The 19655-nt window shown below is 37.4% G+C and overlaps 1 protein-coding gene across 7 annotated transcripts in view; it reads right to left on the bottom strand.

Moving 5' to 3' along the window:
- The window catches only part of ATP11A (ATPase phospholipid transporting 11A), a 214053-nt gene that overhangs the window by 9074 nt on the left and 185324 nt on the right, over positions 1-19655 (bottom strand). For 6 of the 7 annotated variants that reach the window (XM_037897104.2, XM_037897078.2, XM_037897089.2 and 3 more), the window contains exons 24-28: positions 18220-18347; positions 14271-14406; positions 8235-8300; positions 6961-7064; positions 3279-3444 (exon numbers count right to left, since the gene is read on the bottom strand). In XM_037897104.2, coding sequence (XP_037753032.1) covers positions 3279-3444; positions 6961-7064; positions 8235-8300; positions 14271-14406; positions 18220-18347 — 600 coding nt within the window. Of the gene's footprint in view, positions 1-1251; positions 1341-3278; positions 3445-6960; positions 7065-8234; positions 8301-14270; positions 14407-18219; positions 18348-19655 lie in introns of all 7 variants that reach the window. The other variant, XM_037897098.2, reaches the window with a different exon arrangement.

Below are 19655 nucleotides of genomic sequence, written 5' to 3'. Positions count from 1 at the left end.
ATCCCAGCATATACAACACCCCTCTGATATTGAACTTCAAACGGTGACAGACTTTAAATGATATTTTAAATTTTTTTTTTAATGGTAACGGATGGTAAATAGCTGTTCACCACACACAAATAATCTCAAGGTTAGAAATACAAAGTTCAGTAGAGCCAGAATTGGTTCAGTATATTTTCAGCTGTTGCAGAAGCCCTCTAAACTATATTATAAAGAAGGCTTTATCATTTTAAGGGACTCAAAAACTAAAAATCATTGCTGTTCAAGCAGCTAGTTCAAACCAATTCTAGCATATTTAGAAGACAATTTTAGCCAAAAATTTGAACTTCAAAATTAGCTTCATATGTCCTCCCTGTGACTTATGCAACAACTCATTTTTAAATGACCACACTTAAAAAAAATTCTATTTATTATGTTGGTCAGTCAGAAAATATGAATATGAAATCTGAAATAGAGATTGGCCTCATTGAAGTCAATGAGAGCTTTGCTATTGACTTTAATGGGGACATGATTTCACCTTAAATTGTTCTATAAAAGGGCGTCTATCACTAGTCTATTTCCTATTAATGTTTTTGTTACTTTAAATATTTTGAATTCAACAGTATTTCTGATCTTATGGATGTTTTTCTTTCTAGAAAGCAGCATAGGATTTCATGAAATAGAATACAAGGAAATTTTCCTTTAAAAAATGAAACATGTTTGCTGGAAATAATGGCTGCAGAACAAAAGATCAGAGTTGCAGCATTTTTCCCCACGGTAGTGGAGTAGACACATTACAAAAGAGCCATTAAATAGCTTAATACCATCATTTCTGTATTAAGTTAGAAATAATGGTAAAACCAATATCATCTTGCTTAAGGGCTTTATCACTTCTTTGTGTGGTGAACAGTCAACATAGTCAGTTACAATGCAAGCACTACATGCATTCATCTACAGAAACATCAGTGCTTCAAAAAGGAGGGAAACCGTCACAGACCTCTGATTCCTTAAGCAGAAATATTACTGCATAAAATGCAAATGACTGTGACAAAGATGACTCAGATAACCACTAATGATGTGTAAAAACTTTAGGATAAACGTAAGGAGGAAAAATCTAATCCAAAAAAGTATTTTTCTCTAAAGTCTAGTAGTTTATATGTGAGTCAGAAGTGGAGACAATGATAACAGTAAACAGGTTTTGATGATAATTAAGCTTTCTACTGTCCTTTGAATGAAATGGCCAAGCATGCAGAAAGGCAGAAAAAAAATCACCTTTTATTCCATTAGAAACTTAGACTGCTTGAAGTCTGAGAAAGCATAAAGATGGTGGACTGCTCAACAGAAAGGCACTGATGTTTACTCTGATTTCCCCAGAAGATTGTAGGAAGTAATCGTGCACATCATGTATGTTTAAAGCAAGGTAGTGGTTATTTAGGCAAAAGCAGGTTGGAAGATAGGAGGAGAGAGAGAGAGAGAAGAAAGAAATACAAGGGATAAATCTGGTTAAAAGCTAAAGATTTTCTAGTGATATTAGAGCTTATTAAAAAATGAACATTGCCAGTGTTAAGCCCACTCTGCTTTCCAGCTGGTTCATTTTCCAACATTAACACATAATGGCACTGAGAAATGCCATTAGATATACATCCTCCCCCCACCCTCTTTCTATTTTTTTGTTTTATAACCCATCCTCATTCTCTCTCGTTAGAGGTTTTAGCTTGAGCACCCACAGCCTAAATAGAGGTCAGAGATTTGTTGATATAGTGAGCTTCTGTAAGTAGCAGTCATATACCGAAGAGTCCTATCTTCAAAGGTCCAAATGGAAAAATTCTATAATCTGATCTGTGCAGAAATCTTCTTCCAATATTCTGCTATTCCTACAAGCTTGGTTTTCCTATAGAAATCGGTCAGTTATAGTTTTATACATACAGGGAATGCAGAATAATGGCATTAAGAGTTGCCTTACAGATATGCAAAAAGAAAAGGAGTACTTGTGGCACCTTAGAGACTAACCAATTTATTGGAGCATAAGCTTTCGTGAGCTACAGCTCACTTCATCGGATGCATCGAAAGCTTATGCTCCAATAAACTGGTTAGTCTCTAAGGTGCCACAAGTACTCCTTTTCTTTTTGCGGATACAGACTAACACGGCTGCTACTCTGAAACCTTACAGATATGAGAGTTTTAAGGTTGGAACTGGCCTGATGGCCCTCGGCAGTACTGCTGTGGGCTACCATCCAAACCACCTGAGTTTGGCTCCATTCTCATTCGTCAGTAAGGGAGTTTTGCATTGACACTATACAGTAGTTTCTCCTGTTGGCTGATCAAAGGAATGGGGAAAGTAGAGATCTGAAAACAGGCTTGTCGTTCAATGATGTGACTACAGTGCATGTCAGTGTGTTTGTAGTTCAGTATGTTGTGAATATATGCATCTCATATCTGTGAATATTAATTCTAGAAAGAGTACTGAAAGAAACAAAAATAAAGATAAGTTTAACTATAGATGAAAAGAGCTAACAGCATTATGAATTAGTAATATTTAAATCAGTGGTTCTCAACCCATGGCCCACAGGCCACTTGCAGCCCAATTATCACACAGCTGTGGCCCACGTGATATCCTCTGTGTTATACAGATAGTATATATATTGTGTGGATGCAGCCCACATAACACAGAGAGAGCTGCATATGTGGCCCAAAATGGTAAATAGGTTGAGAACAACTGGTTTAAATGCACGATTTTTTGTAAAAACTACAGCCTCACTAGAGACAGCAAACAAGAGTAATATAGTTTCCTAGGAAATGATTAGATTACATAGGTCATGTAACATGATATTTTAGCAGTAGTAAACTACTTAGTCATCTTATGCATATTAATTTTTAAATTTACAAATCCTGGATTAATTAAACAAACATTCATATAGTCTTCTTTTGATATTGGAGTGGAACTGCTTTTGCAAAGAGTTACTTTGAATTTGGTTAAGAAAACTTGCCTTCTTGCTATTGGCTTTATTTTGTGCTCAGGAAACGCCTTTACATGGTTTTCCATTGTATATAGCTGTAATGAACTGCCTGGATCAGCACCATCAACTATTTCTCAACAGTCTTATAATTTATGAAAGAGTTGATCAAAAAGTTCTCCCAGTGAAATTTCAACACTGCAGAAATTGACTAACACATACTTCTCGCTAAACATAAACATGATTTCTATTCTTTCCATTTATTGCTTCTAAAATGCTAAAGGGCTCTAACTTTTAAGGATTCATAGTAAATATCACTATATCTACTTAGAAAGATATTTTTACCTGGGTTCTTTCTGTTGCTGTGGGCCACAACTGTCTGCATAAAACCTTCTTGAGTACATCTGGAAGAAGGCTGACAGTTATGAGCAGAATGATACCCAACCATGCAGGACCACTAGACAACATCTGCATGAAAACATAGTACATCCTCTGATAATTGAGAAAAGGCCTAGTGGGAAAAAGAAAAAAGAAATTAAACCTCAACGGAACATCTAAGAACAAAATTCCTAACATTGTTAAATATAAAAACTGGAGTAGCAGAGTTGTGTGAAACGGTTTCCAATTTGCATAGAGTTCACTTTTCAGTTTGTGGGAGTTCATCCACCAGAGTTTCACTTTGTATTTCACATTCAAACAAACCAGAAAATTCAGACAAGCTTAGTTCGAACAGCCTCCACCTTTTGCCTGGCTCAGGCCTTGTCCACACTACAACGAAAAGTGGATCTATGCTACGCAATTTGAGTTACGTGAATAGTGTACCTCAAGTCGACGTAGCTTAGATCTACTTACCGCGGGGTCCACACTATGTGATGTCGACAGGAGATGCTCTCCTGTCAACTCCACTTACTCTTTTCGATCCAGTGGAGTACAGGAGTCAACAAGAGAGCGATCTGCGGTCGATTTAGCAGATCCCCCGGTAAGTGTAGACAAGCCCTTAGCATCAAAACCACTGTAGTTTGTACAATATTTTAGCCTAAATCATTCTTCCCCTGGCCATGGAAGGAGAATGATTATCAGCAACTCCAGCCCCCAAATTAACCACAGAATAGACTTCAGCCTGGTCTGGGATACTCAACAGGTCTCCCTTCCCCCTCCAAATGTCCCAAACTCGTCCTCAATATTGCCAACTCCAAATGTTCAAAAACCATGAGTCAGACCCCTAATGACCCCAAAACACCCCACTCATGATTGCTGAAAAATTAGGATATAAAAACATATAACATTTTCACACGCCTTTTGATTTTTTTCACCTTAAGGGGGAAGAACACCTCCCCTCCACAACTTGTATGTTATCTCAGCTTTAAAATTCAACCTTAAATACACTCACAAGAATGTAGCCTCCCTGTTCATTAATCGGAGAGAGCTCCACTTACCCTCGTCTATCTGCTGGTGCGTGGGGAACTCGCCTTTCTATCCCCCTCCCTCCTTTGAAAGGATAGGGAACAGCCCCATTCTCATTCTCCCTGTATGGTCATGTACCCTATCTATTCCCTACATTCATTTGCCCCCCACAGTCTCCTCATCATCACATAGTCCTGCATTCCTCCTGAGTCTGTCTGCTGCCTCCCACATTCCCCCCACATCAATCTCATGCCTTCTACACCCCAGACTCTACATATTTCCTTGTCCAGCTCCCCAACACATTCATTTTCTCTGCGGCCCTCACAGACTCATTCTGTCTCGTACATGGCCATGATCATATGGTGACTGAAGAGCCATTGTCACTTTTATCAACAAAGGTAAAAGGGACATCCAAGGCAGATGACTATCCAGCCTCCTTTTGAAAACCTCCAGTGAAGGAGCTTCCACTACTTCCCTAGACAGCCTGTTACATTGTCCTACCGTTCTTATGGTTAGGAAGTTTCCCCTGAGATTTACTCAAAATCTGCTATGCTGTAGTTTGAACCCATTGCCTCTTGTCCTGCCCTCTGTGGCAAGAAAGAACAGCTTTTTCCTGTCTTTTTTATGGCAGCCTTTCCAGTATTTGAAGATCGCTATCATTTCCCCCCCTCAATCTCCTCTTTTCCAAACAGAGCATTCCCAGTCCCTTCAGCCTTTGCTCATATGGCTTCCATTCCATCCCTTTGATCATCTTTGTTGCTTACCTCTGGATCCTTTCCAGTTTCTCTACATCCTTTCTATATATTGGTGACCAAAACCGGACACAGTACTCCAGCTGAGGCCTAATCTCCCGTGACTTGCATGTGATACTTCTGTTAATGCAACCTAATATTGCATTTGCTTTTTTTGCAACAGCATCACATTGCTGACTCATGTTGAGGCTGTGATCCACCACAACTCCCAGATCCTTCTCAGCAGTGCTACTGCCAAGCCAGTTATCCCCCATTCTGCATTTGTTTTTTCTTCCCTAAGTGTAGCACCTTACATTTATCTTTTTTGAATTTCATTTTGTGATCTATTGCCCAGTTCTTCAATTTATCAAGATCCCTCTGAATTTTAGCTCTATCCTCCAAAGTGTTGGCAACCCCCACTCCCAGCTTTGTATCATCTGCAAATTTGCTTTCTGTTTCTACATCCAGGTCATTAACATGGGGAACCTCAGACGTATAGACCCAGTTCAAAAGGGAGGAACAGGGCCAACGGGAACCTTGAGCCCTGCTGTTGCAGAAATGAGAAATGGATAGGCTGCCTCCCAGAAGAGTCTTCCTGATCTGGGGGGAGCGGGGAGCAGACCACCCTTCCCAGTCCCAAAATTGGTATGCAAGATGCAAGCTAGCAACAGTCCCCTTCTCCACTTATAAATTGCGAGGGGAACCAGCTGGTTCACTCAGTTAAGACACCAAAAGAATAAGAGTGTCAGAATGTGCTGTTGGAGATAAATGACACAGGTCTCCCATCCAGAAGGTAGTCAAAAGTTCATTGGGCATGGGAATCCCATGCGAAGTATGTGGGTGGAGAAAGAGAATCAGGTTATTTATAACATACATGTTTATTCTCCTCCCCACAATTTTTAATAATGTAATTAAGTTGACAGTGATTTTTCAGTTATATACAACTGATTTAATTCTGTTAAAATGTAAATGTGGATAAAACTTAAGCCACTTTATAGCTATTTTTAAAAAATGTATTTAATCTAAAGCCATATGCCTTTATAGTCTGTTTGCAGCCAAAAGCATGAAACCAGACAAGTCTCTTGAAGTGAGCTGTAGCTCACAAAAGCTTATGCTCAGATATATTGGTTAGTCTCTAAGGTGCCACAAGTACTCCTTTTCTTTTTTCTTTATTCTCTTCTATATACATCCAATAGTTTTGTAATATGAGTTTTGCTTTCCATTTTCCTTGCTAGCGGTGGATATTAAACTTTGCCAGAATGTATTAATAAAAATACACAAATAAAGTAACAAAAGTAGCAGTAGGTGGTGCACAAATTCTGCAATAATAATATATATATATTTTAAGCAAAGAAGAAGGAAAGGAAAAACATTTACTAAAATGTTATTCACATCTGGTGAATAGCAGAAATATTTAGCTATCATAACAAATGTAGTATTCACTAACACATTTAGTTAGTGACTGAAATTCAACGTAACTCCTTACCTTTTAACATGAACTCATTTTACAAATTTAGAAAATGTACTGCAGTATGTATATTAGCACAACAGGGGACCTCTTTAATATGTACTTAAGCCTTTATTAAAAATAGAGTTTTTGGTTTCTTAAAACAATAGAACAACCAGAAACTCAGGTGCTTACTGACTCAGTCTGAGTGCTATTCTTCTTCTCTTTAAGAACATTTTTAGCAGCTATTAAACTAAAGAAAAGCCAAGTATTCATTAATCGCCATGACTGACATGTTTAAGTTGGTAACTCGTATTGTAAATTACAGTACATATAAAAGCTGAAATGAATTTTATTTGAAAAAAAAAACAAACAGTTGAATATATAAACTTATTTTATGCTTCTGAAAATAACATTTGCAATACAATTCACACTAGGTTCCTACCAGATAATTCCTCCCCAGAGGAGGGAAAAGATAATGTAGAACAACAACGATCCCCAGATCACAAAGTGGTTTATCCATGTCCAGTAGTGTGTATCTAGTGCAAGCTGAAAGAAAACAGGTCATCTTGGTGTTTATATTATTTTTTAGAAGTGATAAAAGACTCAACAGGAGATGAGGTACAAAGAAAATCAATGAACTGTTTAAAGAATTAATCTGAGAAATCTTTGCAGAACTTTAGGGAACAATGATACCTTTCTATTTCTACCAGAGTTAAGAAAGTTCCCATACTTAAGTACTAATCTGTACTGAGATCTAGTATATGTCATGACAAAGGCTTGACTATTCATTAGGAAATTATAACATTGAGATATTACTAGCACAGCCCCAGACTATTGTTTCACCGTCCTCCCTCTTGTTCCTCTTTATAATTAGGCTGTAACTGTCCTACTTTATATCAGTTAAAAACTTATGTATATAATTACTGAAAATTGGCAATTATAAACTGCCTCAACAATGAAAAGAATTCTCTCCCCCCTTATAACAAACAAATAATTACATAGTGATGCTCATTACTGATGCTCTCTTTTCATCTAATAGGCTGTACTTATTGGATGATAGAAATATAAGTCATGAACTCCCAACACTTCTCTCTTTTGACAGTGAAAATCTACTGGAGAAAGTATTCCAACAATTAACTCAGTAAAATCAGCTATTTTGAATACCCTGGCTAAAAAGTCACATGAAAGGAACCCAAGCAAAATATAAGTATATGTGCATTTCTGCACAGAAATTTTCATTTCATTATACAGAATGTGTAAGAAATCAGTATATTTAAACATAAACCAACTTTGATAGGGCATCTGAAAAGGAATACATCACCATACCAAGCTAGAAAGCTGAACTTAAAAATTAAAACCAAACCAAACCACAAACAGGATCAATCTGGCAATTCACTGGTAACAATGTGATGATATGTCAAGATCCAACTCTGGAACTCCAGCTAAATCCTTCGTTCTTGAGCTGCCAGTAACCCTGCACAGATTCAACCAATGTACAGAGTTTTTTTTATAGCTTCACATGCCAACAGCTCTGGACAGGAGCAGCATCGACAAGCTCCGAAGGAAACCATGTCTAGTTCTCCGTAAGTAGAAGGATTATAGTCAAAATACCATGTTGGGAGAGTTGGTTTTAGTAAATACGATAGGGTACAACTGTCGCTATTGATGGAAATCCCAGAGTCTCAGTAGATGAAATATTAATATAGAATATCTTACCTTCAATGTAACTGTAAATACTAGCACAGTAAACACCAGTGTTCCAAAGGTCCAGTTTCCAAACATCTATAAAAAAGGGTCCAAAGTCATTATAGGTAATGTACTTCATTGTATCATGATCCATCTAGAAAAAACTATTTGGATATCAGTTTATTTTGCTCCTATTTCAGGCTGCACACAAGCAGAATACACATAATCAGAACACTCAGCCCAAAGCTCATTGGTAGTTTTATTTGTGTAAAGAAAAACTGAAGCACAGTTAGCATGTCATCGCGCTGTTTCCCATGACAGCACTGATGATATCTTCAGAGTCTTCTCAACAGCCATCTTTCTGACCTCCCTCCTCTCTAGCTCTTGGAGTCACATGTCTTCATGGAGACTGATGAATGCATCAGGTTGGTAACAGGACAAGTAAGAATGTGATATGCATCATAGAAATGTAGGTATGTATAAACTTCACTGATTTAAAAAAAATACCTTTGAGTAGTTGATACTAGATTTTTTTCCTTTTATTCCTCACTACATGCACCTTGAAATAAAATCACCTCAACTACCCTAAATGCACATTGCTTTATGTAGCATACAATATTTATGGTTCAGGATACCAACATAATACCTTTTAACACCTACACATATATCTATTTTAGAAGCTGTGATAATGATGCAATATCTGAAGTATCTCATGCTCGAGATTCTTCAGATAGATGGCACAGAGAAGGAAATTTGAAAATGATGTGAAGGGGACCTGAGAGATGAACACAGACAACACACGAGGGAGCAGCTGCTGCTTACTCAGACAGAGACAGCATACAGCTCAGGAGCAGATGAGCTGAGCTGAATTTTCTTATTCAAATGTAGTGACTGTAGACTTCCAGCATGCTGCACCAGAGGCTGCTAGTTGGTTGCATGAGGGCAGGGCAGGCATGCAAAGATTACATGAGCTACAATTTCTTTCCACTTCATTCCATTTCCAAGATTTATGAAAAATGTGCTATTTTATACTAAGATATAATTGTGTTGCAATTGATAAATATGACTTCTGCCTTATTAAACCAAGACACAGAAGTGGCATGCATATTTTCCATATACTAGTATTTGTAATAGAGATTAGGTGTTACTTAAGTAAACTTCAGACATACTGTAAGTCATTTATTTCAGATACTAACTTTAACATAGAGCTTTAAAACAAAACAAAAACACCACCAACCAACCAAAATAAGTTTGGCTTTTACACCAAGAGAAATAAAGACTGTTTATATTATAAATTCTGCAAAGTAGAGACTTCTAAGTAAGTGTTTTATCTAGTACAATGAAGTCCCAATCTCAGTTAGGCTTCTACATACTACTGTAACAAAATATTATGATTATTAATAATATTCTGTCAAATCCATAGTATTATGTATATTCACTACTCAGTTATTCATCTAGGTTTTCATAAGATCGCCCCTCACCGTGGTATCTGAGCTACTATCAGAAATTATAGTTATGGTACAATAAATCTTGAAATAATGTACTTTAATAGACTGAACAACACGTACTATGATAAAATATCCCAGGTTTTCTATTTTGTTTAAGAGAGATTTTGGTGTGTCTTTTAAATTGATTTCCTGTGAAGGAAACCACCAGTTTGGAATCTGGGCTGCTTCTCGCTACATTGGTTTGTTTGTTTGTAGCTCTTCTCCCTACTTGGTTGCTAGGCTTTTGGTGCCCAGCAAAGTCCTCTCTACCAGCAACATGCCCCCCACCAGTCTCTGTTATCTTTACTTCACAAGGAGATAAGAACTATTGCAGTAGTACTCCCACAGCTATACTGATGACAGTAGGACTGAAACTGTGCATGGAGTGTTGCAGTGACTGGAACAGGCCTGACCAGCCCCTTATACCTCATTGAATCTTCACCCTAAACCAAATGGGAAGAGACTCCACAAGATTTTGGACAACTTCCTGAGAAGATATCAGGCAGGCAACCTGTTCCACAGGAGAGGCACCAGAGCAGAGACTAGAAGGAGCACACAGTCAGATAGAAAGGGTCTTTCCTCCCAGCTATACTTTGATCTGGTGGACCTCCTCAACTACATGTTGAGGAGAAAGGTGTGGAGTTGCTCAGGCCTTGACGTTCACCACATTTACTCCAGACTAGTAGGCTCTCTGCAGAAATAATTATTAGTGTTGATGAAAAGTGTAAATTACTATCCTTAGAGATTTATGTCCCATAACCATTAGAGCACATGAAGCTGTGAAGGCTCACTCAATTTGATTTAGTTCTGATTTGAAGGGTTGATAACACATGGCATCACCTCCAGGGATGATAACTTCCCTTTTTCACATGGTGATCCTTTGTATCTCCACTGAACCTTCCAGCAATGGTGCCTCACTGCCAGCTGTGCTAGTAGTTTCTTTGATGTGGACACCTCTCCACGAGAAAGTAGACAGACACCATCCACTCATTTTACATAGACCAGTACTCAAACTTCATCATACCCATATCAAATTCTGAATCTCAGTTAGAAAGGATACCTTCAACCATATATTATCCCACAGTGTTGACTTCTCATTTATCTTAAGTTAATTCCAATGAAACTAAGATCACTGCCGCTGTATTTTTAACTTCTTGATATTTTTACATTCAATACAACATTTCAGCAGTTCATCCAAATTTATCTGTATGCATGGTGTTTAAGACAAAGAAACATTAAAGCAACGAATGACTGAAATATTAAAGTGATTGTCTGTTCCTCCATAATCAGGACTTTCACATCCATCTAATTTCTTTATTTAAGCCTGTGTGGCACCTTTCATTCACTAGTCAGACCTTCTGCATTTAATCCTCTTACCTGTACAACCTGAAGGATTTTGATTTACTGAGGTTTCATTTTGGTAATCAACTTGATTTTGACATGGCCATGCTCATGGCTGTACTATTGTGTGCGCCACTTCTGAAAAATTCAGTTCACTTCTTGATTAGAGAGGCTAGGCTGGGCTCTTTAACCCTTTAGTTAGTTGACTTGTTCAGGACTTGGGGTCATGCCAACATATGCTGACTTTCTTCCAGCGAATAGATATTCAAGTAATTAGATGCTGGTCTAGGCACCTCTCTGACAGAATAAGAACTTGAAGATCTGGTACCAGTTTGAGTGTTTTTATGTATAGTGCTGAGCAGACTTTGTGGGATGGCAAGTCCAGATTCCCAGTAAAAGAAGGTGTATCAAACCCAAATGGTGAACATTTTACTTGAAATTCTGGGTATTGTATTCTGTTTGCTGGTTTGCCATGATATGCTCCTACTCCCTTTGTCCTCACTTTCATTCTGCTTCTGACCTCATTGTCCCTGTCCTCCATGTTCCTCTCCAACTTTCAATCCTACTTCTCCCATCTCTTCTTCTCCTTCAGTGTCCCTATTCCCTTCTTTTGTCTTTCCCACACCTTTGCTCCTATTAACCCATCATCCCTCCTGCCCTTTTCCCACTTTTCCGACCCCAATAATATAATTTTAAAAATCCTACCACAAAACACCAAATCAAGCGCACACAAAACACACTGTATAAGTTATATGACATTTACCACCTGCAATCACTCTGCTTCTATGTTGCATTCCTTTCTTTACTCTTTGCCTTCTCTGTTTAGATTGCAAGCTCTTTGGGGAACATCTCTTACTATGTGTTAGCACAGAGCCTAACACAATGGGGTCCACAATTCAGTTGGGGTATCTAGGCATTGCTGTAGTAAATTGACTACTATTATTATTGACAGATCTTGGACACCTGAATTTTGCTTGTCAGCCAATTGCTCTGGGCCAGCCATTTTGCAGTCAGCTGGCCAAGAGAAATGAAAGACGATGGGTAATAAAGGACACCCAAAATTCTAACAGTATATCACTTTAGAGATTGTAGTGGACCTTCAATAAGATTTCTAAATAAAGTTAGATGCTTTAGGTTTGTGATTTATTTTTAAGCTGAATGTCATGCCATTATCTGGCCTGTCACATTGGAGTTTTTCACCACAGTAAAGGACATTAACTTGCCTCACATTTTTACTAGCCTTGGCGGAAGTGGAGATTTGGGGTGCAAAGCTGAAAAAAAATACCCTCTTGATGCAATAACCTAGAAGTTGTCCATTTTAACAACTTGGAACCTAAGGTGGATCATCTAGTGTAGCTTCATGAGACTGTCACACTTGTCTCTCCTCTCCCCCTTCACTTGTTTTTGACTGACTTGCTGTGAGATACTGAATTGATATTGTAAGCCACTCAAAGCTTGATTTTGTGAGGCACTTAGCACATATTGGACACTCAATCATTGTTTAGAGTTGAGGTTGATGTCCACATTTCAGTTGATAACTTATCCCTGGCAGCCAACATTTTCAGGCACCCAAAATCCATGCTTAACACTGAAATAAAAGGTCAGAGTTCCAAAAGGTGCTGAATTTCCCCTTAAATTCTGACTTCAAATGGAACTCAGGATACTCAATACCTCTGTCATTAGGCTACTTATTTTAGGTACCTAAACATTAATGTGGGTACCTAACCTTAAGCACCCAACTTTCAACATTTTGGGATGAGGCTTTAATGTGATTTGGGAACATGGTTAAAAACAAGCTGGCTCTATCTACACAACAAGACTGAACTAAAAGATTAAAGATGGACTCTGAATCAATACATCTGGCAACAACGAGAGGCTATGTGACTCCCACAGGTCTGAAAAAGACAATTTTATGTGTACCAAAAATTGAAACTATATAGAGTTTTCAACATCAGATTGAAAACATAAGTACAGGATAAACAGAACTACTGTAGCACACTGCACTGCCCAATGGTAATTTTTTCAATGTACAGGCAAACTTAAAAAGAAAATTCCTGTCTTTTCTCACATAGTGGTTTAGTTTATTACATTCAATGATGTCACAATATCCATTCTACTCGAATATTACTTCTCTAGTAAATGTAGAATTACAAGTGACATTTGTGGACAGATCTGTTTCACTTAAATTTGGGTAAAAAAATTACACTGTTGTATTCTCACTGTCATTCAATGAATCTTTTCTAAAGTTTTGGAAATGTCAGATATTATAAATCGACTAGAGTACAGATTTTCAATAAGACAAAAAAGCTGAGTGGGAAGCACTGATGAAAACACAACATAACGCAAAGGAAAGCAGAAAATGAATATTGTCAAAAAATTATAGTCTTTCTAATACAACTCCCTGGCCGTAACAATTTTTAAAGAAATGAAAAAGGCAGCAACTGCTAATATTTCTATAAAGGACAGAAGTCATGAAAATATTTGTAGGAAATATTTTAACTGTTCTTTAGTTCAAGAATCGGGAAAGAGGAAATGCACATCATGACAAAACCACAGTAGTCTTACCATATGAGTGTTGGTTGTCATTAGCTGAGGTTAGGAAGAGAAGCAAGTAGCAAAAAAGAAAAAAAAGCAAGACACAAATAAAATAGACCAAAAAATGTTAATGTATAAATAACTAAAATGCAAAAGGTCCTTAAGAATTTATATTCATGTCACTGTACAGTAAGAAGAAATAGAATATCTTAAATGACACGTAAAATGTATAAATGTTAAACATGTAATTCTAGTCTTTTATATTTAGGCTCTTGCGTGGTACCCATCACAAGGATATTCAGGTGTCTATCACAAATTAATTAAATGAGTCCAATTATCAAGATACTGATGAAGTAGGTGTTAATTATGAAATAGCAAAGTTATAATGTAAATTCTTACAGGATATTTCAAGTTCAGGTTATAAACTCCCCCATACCCCCACAAAGTAGCATGCAGCCACATGCTGATTACTGATCCACGGTATTTTAGCTATATAATTCTGTTTCTGTTAAACACAGTGTTACAGATCACTCCTATCTCACTGCCACCCATAAAAGTTGTTATCTCTACAGGAAGCCTTTATGACAATAGTTCGTTATTTTTAATGAATTACGCCTATGTAAATCATAATTGAACATTTGGGATTTTAAAAGTTACAATTTCTTCATTTCCCAAGTCTACTTTGATCAAACTAAATACTAACCTGTCCATTGCTGGTCACAGTTGTGTTGTCAAACAAGAAATAGGCACCAAAAAAAAATACCACAGCATCAAACAGTCCCAAGAACGTCCAATAAATAAATACACGCCAGCGCAGAAGAGCATTCTTGGCGATATCCCTGAACAAAACAAGACATATGCACTCAGACTGGCATGCTAAAAAGATCCAAGAAATATGAAGTCAACAAATTATTCTGTGAGAAGAAATATTTAAAATATTTTATTTGGAACAGCTAAACGCTTCCCATGCGACAAGCGTCTACCAGACCCACATTCACCTCTCTCCGTAAGATCTACGACTTTTTTCTAGCCTTCTCCACTACTCATTGACTATAATTCTACCAGTTCTCACTCTGATGGTAAATTCTGTATTTGTACTGTACCAGTGCAAGTTAGATTTCAATCTCTTCAGGGAAGGGACATGTTTAAAGTACAAGTTTTATAAAGTGCTGTACACACTGATGACCTAAAAAGATATGTAATAAATTGAAACACTAGAGGTCTCTGGAGACTTTGTTTTCTTTTCCAGGTGATGCTCTTTGTAAACAAAAAGAGCACAGGACAAACTTATTACTACGATATGGAATGTTAACAACATAGGTGGAGTCACGCTTACCAGAATCAAAGAGTATATTAACATAAAGAGTATTACTAGAATGCTTTCCTTTAGAAAATGTGATTGATTGATTGTTGGACAAAAGTATTTGGCTATAGTAAATTTTCCACAGTACATATGAATTTGAATGGTACTTGTTTAATTCTCATACACAGAAAATTGGGACATGGCCTATCATAAAATATCATAAAATGGGTCAGAGCAAAACTGAAATGAAAAATGTGAATTATAAAGATATAAACAGTAGCTGGAAACAAAAGCACTTATACGCTCTCTCCCTTTCCATCAGTGATCATATCAATCAATATTTTCATCCAAATAGCTTTTAAAAAAAACTGGGCTCAGGACGATCTTAAATTATTTTTCATTGTGAGTAAATTACCCCATTCATTTAACAGGAATTTTTTCAAAAGAATACATCACTATAAATGGCTAAAAGAGCATCATGTGTCTCATGTGGCCTGCAATAATTTTGTACTATTGACTGACAAAATAAGTTCAGAAGATCAGTGGGCATTAAATATGCTATGCTCTCAAAAGCCAAACAAAAATGTCACTCTCCAAAACAAGCATTTTTTTAAATTGTAAGGTGTAATAAAAATGAGTTTTCAATAGCAGTATGTCATATTGCCCTTAGGATCTAAGAGTTCACCCAATTGTGAAATAAATACCTGGAGCCATATTACACTTTTCAAGTTTATGCTTTGGGCATCCACAATTACTCTCAAAATAAGGCACGGGTTTTGCAGCTTCAGCAATCCAAACCAGACACTCATCCTAATGTGGACTGCCAAATGCAGTTTATTGGCAGAAATAGTCATCCAACTGGCAGAGAAGAGTAATCTAAAATAGTTTTAGCATTACTGTCCTGAAAGCTAGTGAAGATTTTGCCATTGACTATTTTAGTCTCCTTGCCAAAAGGATCTTGGGACATGTAAAACTGATGGATGTTTCAAGGAAACACTATGGCATACTAGAAGCAGGCTTGAGGTATTTCAACAAGCAGCAACAATATGTTTATGGGGCTTCAAAAAAACTTGTTCACATGGTGTCTATTGTGAAAAACATGTTGCTGCATAAAAGATATCTTTGACTATACCCGCACCACTCACCTCTGCAAGAAACAAGGAACTCGCTGATGGAATTAGATCCAGCAAAGAGAATATTTAAGGAAAAAGGAGCGAGAAACTGCAGCTTTCAGTCTCTCTTTCCCCTCAAAAGAAAAGTTTATAAATAGATATATAGTGTGTTTTGTTTCTAGGAATCTGCTGTCCTCCACAGATGGAGGTATTAAACAATACTAAACGAATACGTTTTTTTCCACTCTGTAGGGCAATAATTTTCTACTATAATTCTGAACTTCTGTCCAAGATTGTACATGATCTACAGAGTTTATCCAGCTATTGAAATATATATATTAGGGCTGCGAAGCAATTACAAAAATTAATCGCGATTAATCGCACTGTTAATAATAGAACACCATTTATTTAAATATTTTTGGATGTTTTCTACCTTTTCAAATATATTGATTTCATTTATAACAGAGTACAAAGTGTACACTTCTCACTTTATATTTATTTTTATTACAAATACTTGCACTGCAAAAAACAAAATAAACAGTATTTTTCAATTCACCTAATACAAGTACTGTAGTGCAATCTCTTTATCATGAAAGTTGAACTTACAAATGTAGAATTATGTACAAAAAATAACTGCATTCAAAGATAAAACAATGTAAAACTTTAGAGCCTACAAGTCCACTCAGTCCTACTTCTTGTTCAGCCAGTCGCTCAGACAAACAAGGTTTTTTACATTTGCAGGAGATAATGCTGCCCACTTCTTGTTCACAATGTCACCTGAAAGTGAGAACAGGTGTTCACATCGCACTGCTGTAGCTAGCATTGCAAGATATTTACATGTCAAACGTGCTAAAGATTCATATGTCCCTTCATGCTTCAACCACCATTCCAGAGGACATACGTCCATGCTGATGACGGGGTTCTGCTCAATAACCATTCAAAGCAGTGAAGACCGATGCATGTTCATTTTTACCATCTGAATCAAATGCCACCAGGAGAAGGCTGATTTTCTTTTTTGGTGGTTTGGGTTCTGTAGTTTCCGCATGGGAGCGCTGCTCTTTTAAGATCTCTGAAAGCATGCTCCACACCTCGGCCCTCTCAGATTTTGAAAGGCACTTCAGTTTCTGAAACCTTGGTTTGAGTGCTGTAGCCAGCTTTAGAAATCTCACATTGGTACCTTCTTTGCGTTTTGTCACATCTGCAGTGAAAGTGTTCTTAAAATGAACATGTGCTGAGTCACCATCCAAGACTACTATAACATGAAATATATGGCACAATGCGCATAAAATAGAGCCAGAGACATACAATTCTCCCCCAAGGAGTTCAGTCACAAATTTAATTAACGCATTATTTTTTTAACGAGCATCAGCAGCATGGAAGCATGTCCTCTGGAATGGTGGCCGAAGCATGAAGAGGCATCCGAATGCTTAGCATATCTGGCACACAGGTACCTTGCAATGCCGGCTACAAAAGTGCCATGTGAACGCCTGTTCTCACTTTCTGTTGACATTATAAATAAGAAGTGGACAGCATTATCTCCCATAAATGTAAAGAAACTTGTTTGTCAGGGCGATTGGCTGAACGAGAAGTAGGACTGAGTGGACTTGTAGGATCTAAAGGTTTACATTGTTTTGTTTTTGAGTGCAGTTACATAACAAAAAAAAAATCTACATTTGTAAGTTGCATTTGCACGATAAAGAGATTGCATTATGGTATTGTATGAGGTGAACTGAAAAATACTGTTTCTTTTGTTTATCATTTTTACAGTGCAAATATTTGTAATAAAAAATAATATAAAGTGAGCAGTGTATACTTTGTACTCTGTGTTGTAATTGAAATCAATATATTTGACAAGGTAGAAAAACAGCCAAAATATTTAATAAATTTCAATTGGTATTCTATTGTTTACCAGTGCAATTAAAACTGCGATTAATCGCGATTAATTTTTAAAATCGTGATTAATTTTTTTTTAGTTAATAGTGTGAGTTAACTGCGATTAATCAACAGCCCTAAACATATATATGCTGTATAGTATGCTATATACATCCGGTCATTTCCAAAATATTTACAGAACTACCATCTCAGGTGCAGCGCATTTAATTGTTAGAGGATGTTGAATTTCTTATATTGTGCACAATGGAAGTACTGAATCGCTAAAGGTATTTTAGAGACACATTCCAAAAAAGACGGTCTACAAATGAATAGCCAAACATTTTGGGCTAAATGATTACCTTTACCTGTACAGTGAAGGTTCTCTCTTGAGCATGTCTGTACTGACATGTTGTTCCATTAGACTGTACAAGAGGATAGGAAGAGATGTGAAGCTGATATTGTATAGTGTTAGATACGCAGTATCATATAAAGGCTGCAGATGGAAAAAAGAGTTATATTAACCAGTTACATTTTCAAACACAATACACCATATTATGCTTGATTTAACAGGAGAACGTTGTCTTGTTTAGAGCCATAAAAGCACATTCCTTAAAACAAAGACAAATTCCACATAACATCCTTGCATGACAGCTTTTGAGATAGGATAAAAGTCAGTTTTCACCCAGGTTCCTCTGGGCAAACAAGTCTATCAAAATTTGACCTGACAATAGTCAGTGGCCGCCTCACAATGTTTCAGCTGTGCAAAGGAGCTGTAAAGCTGCCCTAGCTGGACAACTGATTCCTCTGGTGGAGGAAATCTCTGTCAGGCATAGCCAGCTCCACTCCACCCCCTTTTCACCCACCCAATGTAGGGCAGAGTTCAGGTGTAATGGCTGGAGTGTTGTTACATTCCAGTAATCCTCAGATGACATAATGGTCACTTGTGGGGCTGTAGCTAGCAAGTTTAAGCTAAAGCGGCTCTAGAGAACAGCTTGAATAGGGGGGATCAAATCAGCTCCTTGACAGCATAAGGGAATGGGTATGAACCAAACTTTTTCTCCCCTTCTCCCTGTTCTGGGCCTTATTCTAGGTACATAACGTTTATCATCAACAACAAACCTATTCCTTACCCCTATAAAGTGGGGTTTTTTTCCAGACCCTGCCTCATGATCAACCTATGCCCTGAAACATGTGCACTGAAAATCCTTACTACAAAGGCTTCTCTTAAAAAAAAAAAATAGTAGTGTTATTTTTCATGAAAAAGAATGGCAAATTTTGCAGTCAAAGTTCATGAACACATGCTTTAACATCTAGTATTAGCCAGAGAGTGCTTTGCAAAATGCTAGATAGGTTTCAGCGCATCCCTAAAATTAACTCAAACTCCATTTTGTTAAGCTCATTAGAGCTTTACCGGGAAAATCTTTGACAAAGGTCCGGTCTCCTTTTCTTCCAAGTTCCTGAATTTGTTTTCATCTCCCTTACTTCATGGGAGGAGTGACAAGGAGCCTTCCATACAACTTAGATAGCTGAGAACAGCCGAGGAGGAGCAAAGAAACAAGAATTTAGAAGAAAGAGGACCTTGCCATCCCGCAAGAATGCCTTTTTTTTTTTCTTTTGGAGAATTAGGTCCCTTTTCCCTAAACTGGTGTGTTTATTTTCCCTTCTCCCACCATGGATTTCCACGGTATGGGCATCTGCATGCTCAGCCTGAGAGCCCCGCCCCCCCCAGATCAAGCCAGCAGCCTTCTGCACTTTCACCCCTGCCTCAAAAGACAAACTGCTTGTTCACACCCACACCTTT

This window comes from Chelonia mydas, chromosome 1 (assembly GCF_015237465.2).
Source record: "Chelonia mydas isolate rCheMyd1 chromosome 1, rCheMyd1.pri.v2, whole genome shotgun sequence".
Classification (NCBI taxonomy): Eukaryota; Metazoa; Chordata; order Testudines; family Cheloniidae; genus Chelonia; species Chelonia mydas.
This window is presented reverse-complemented; position numbering and strand designations above follow the sequence as displayed.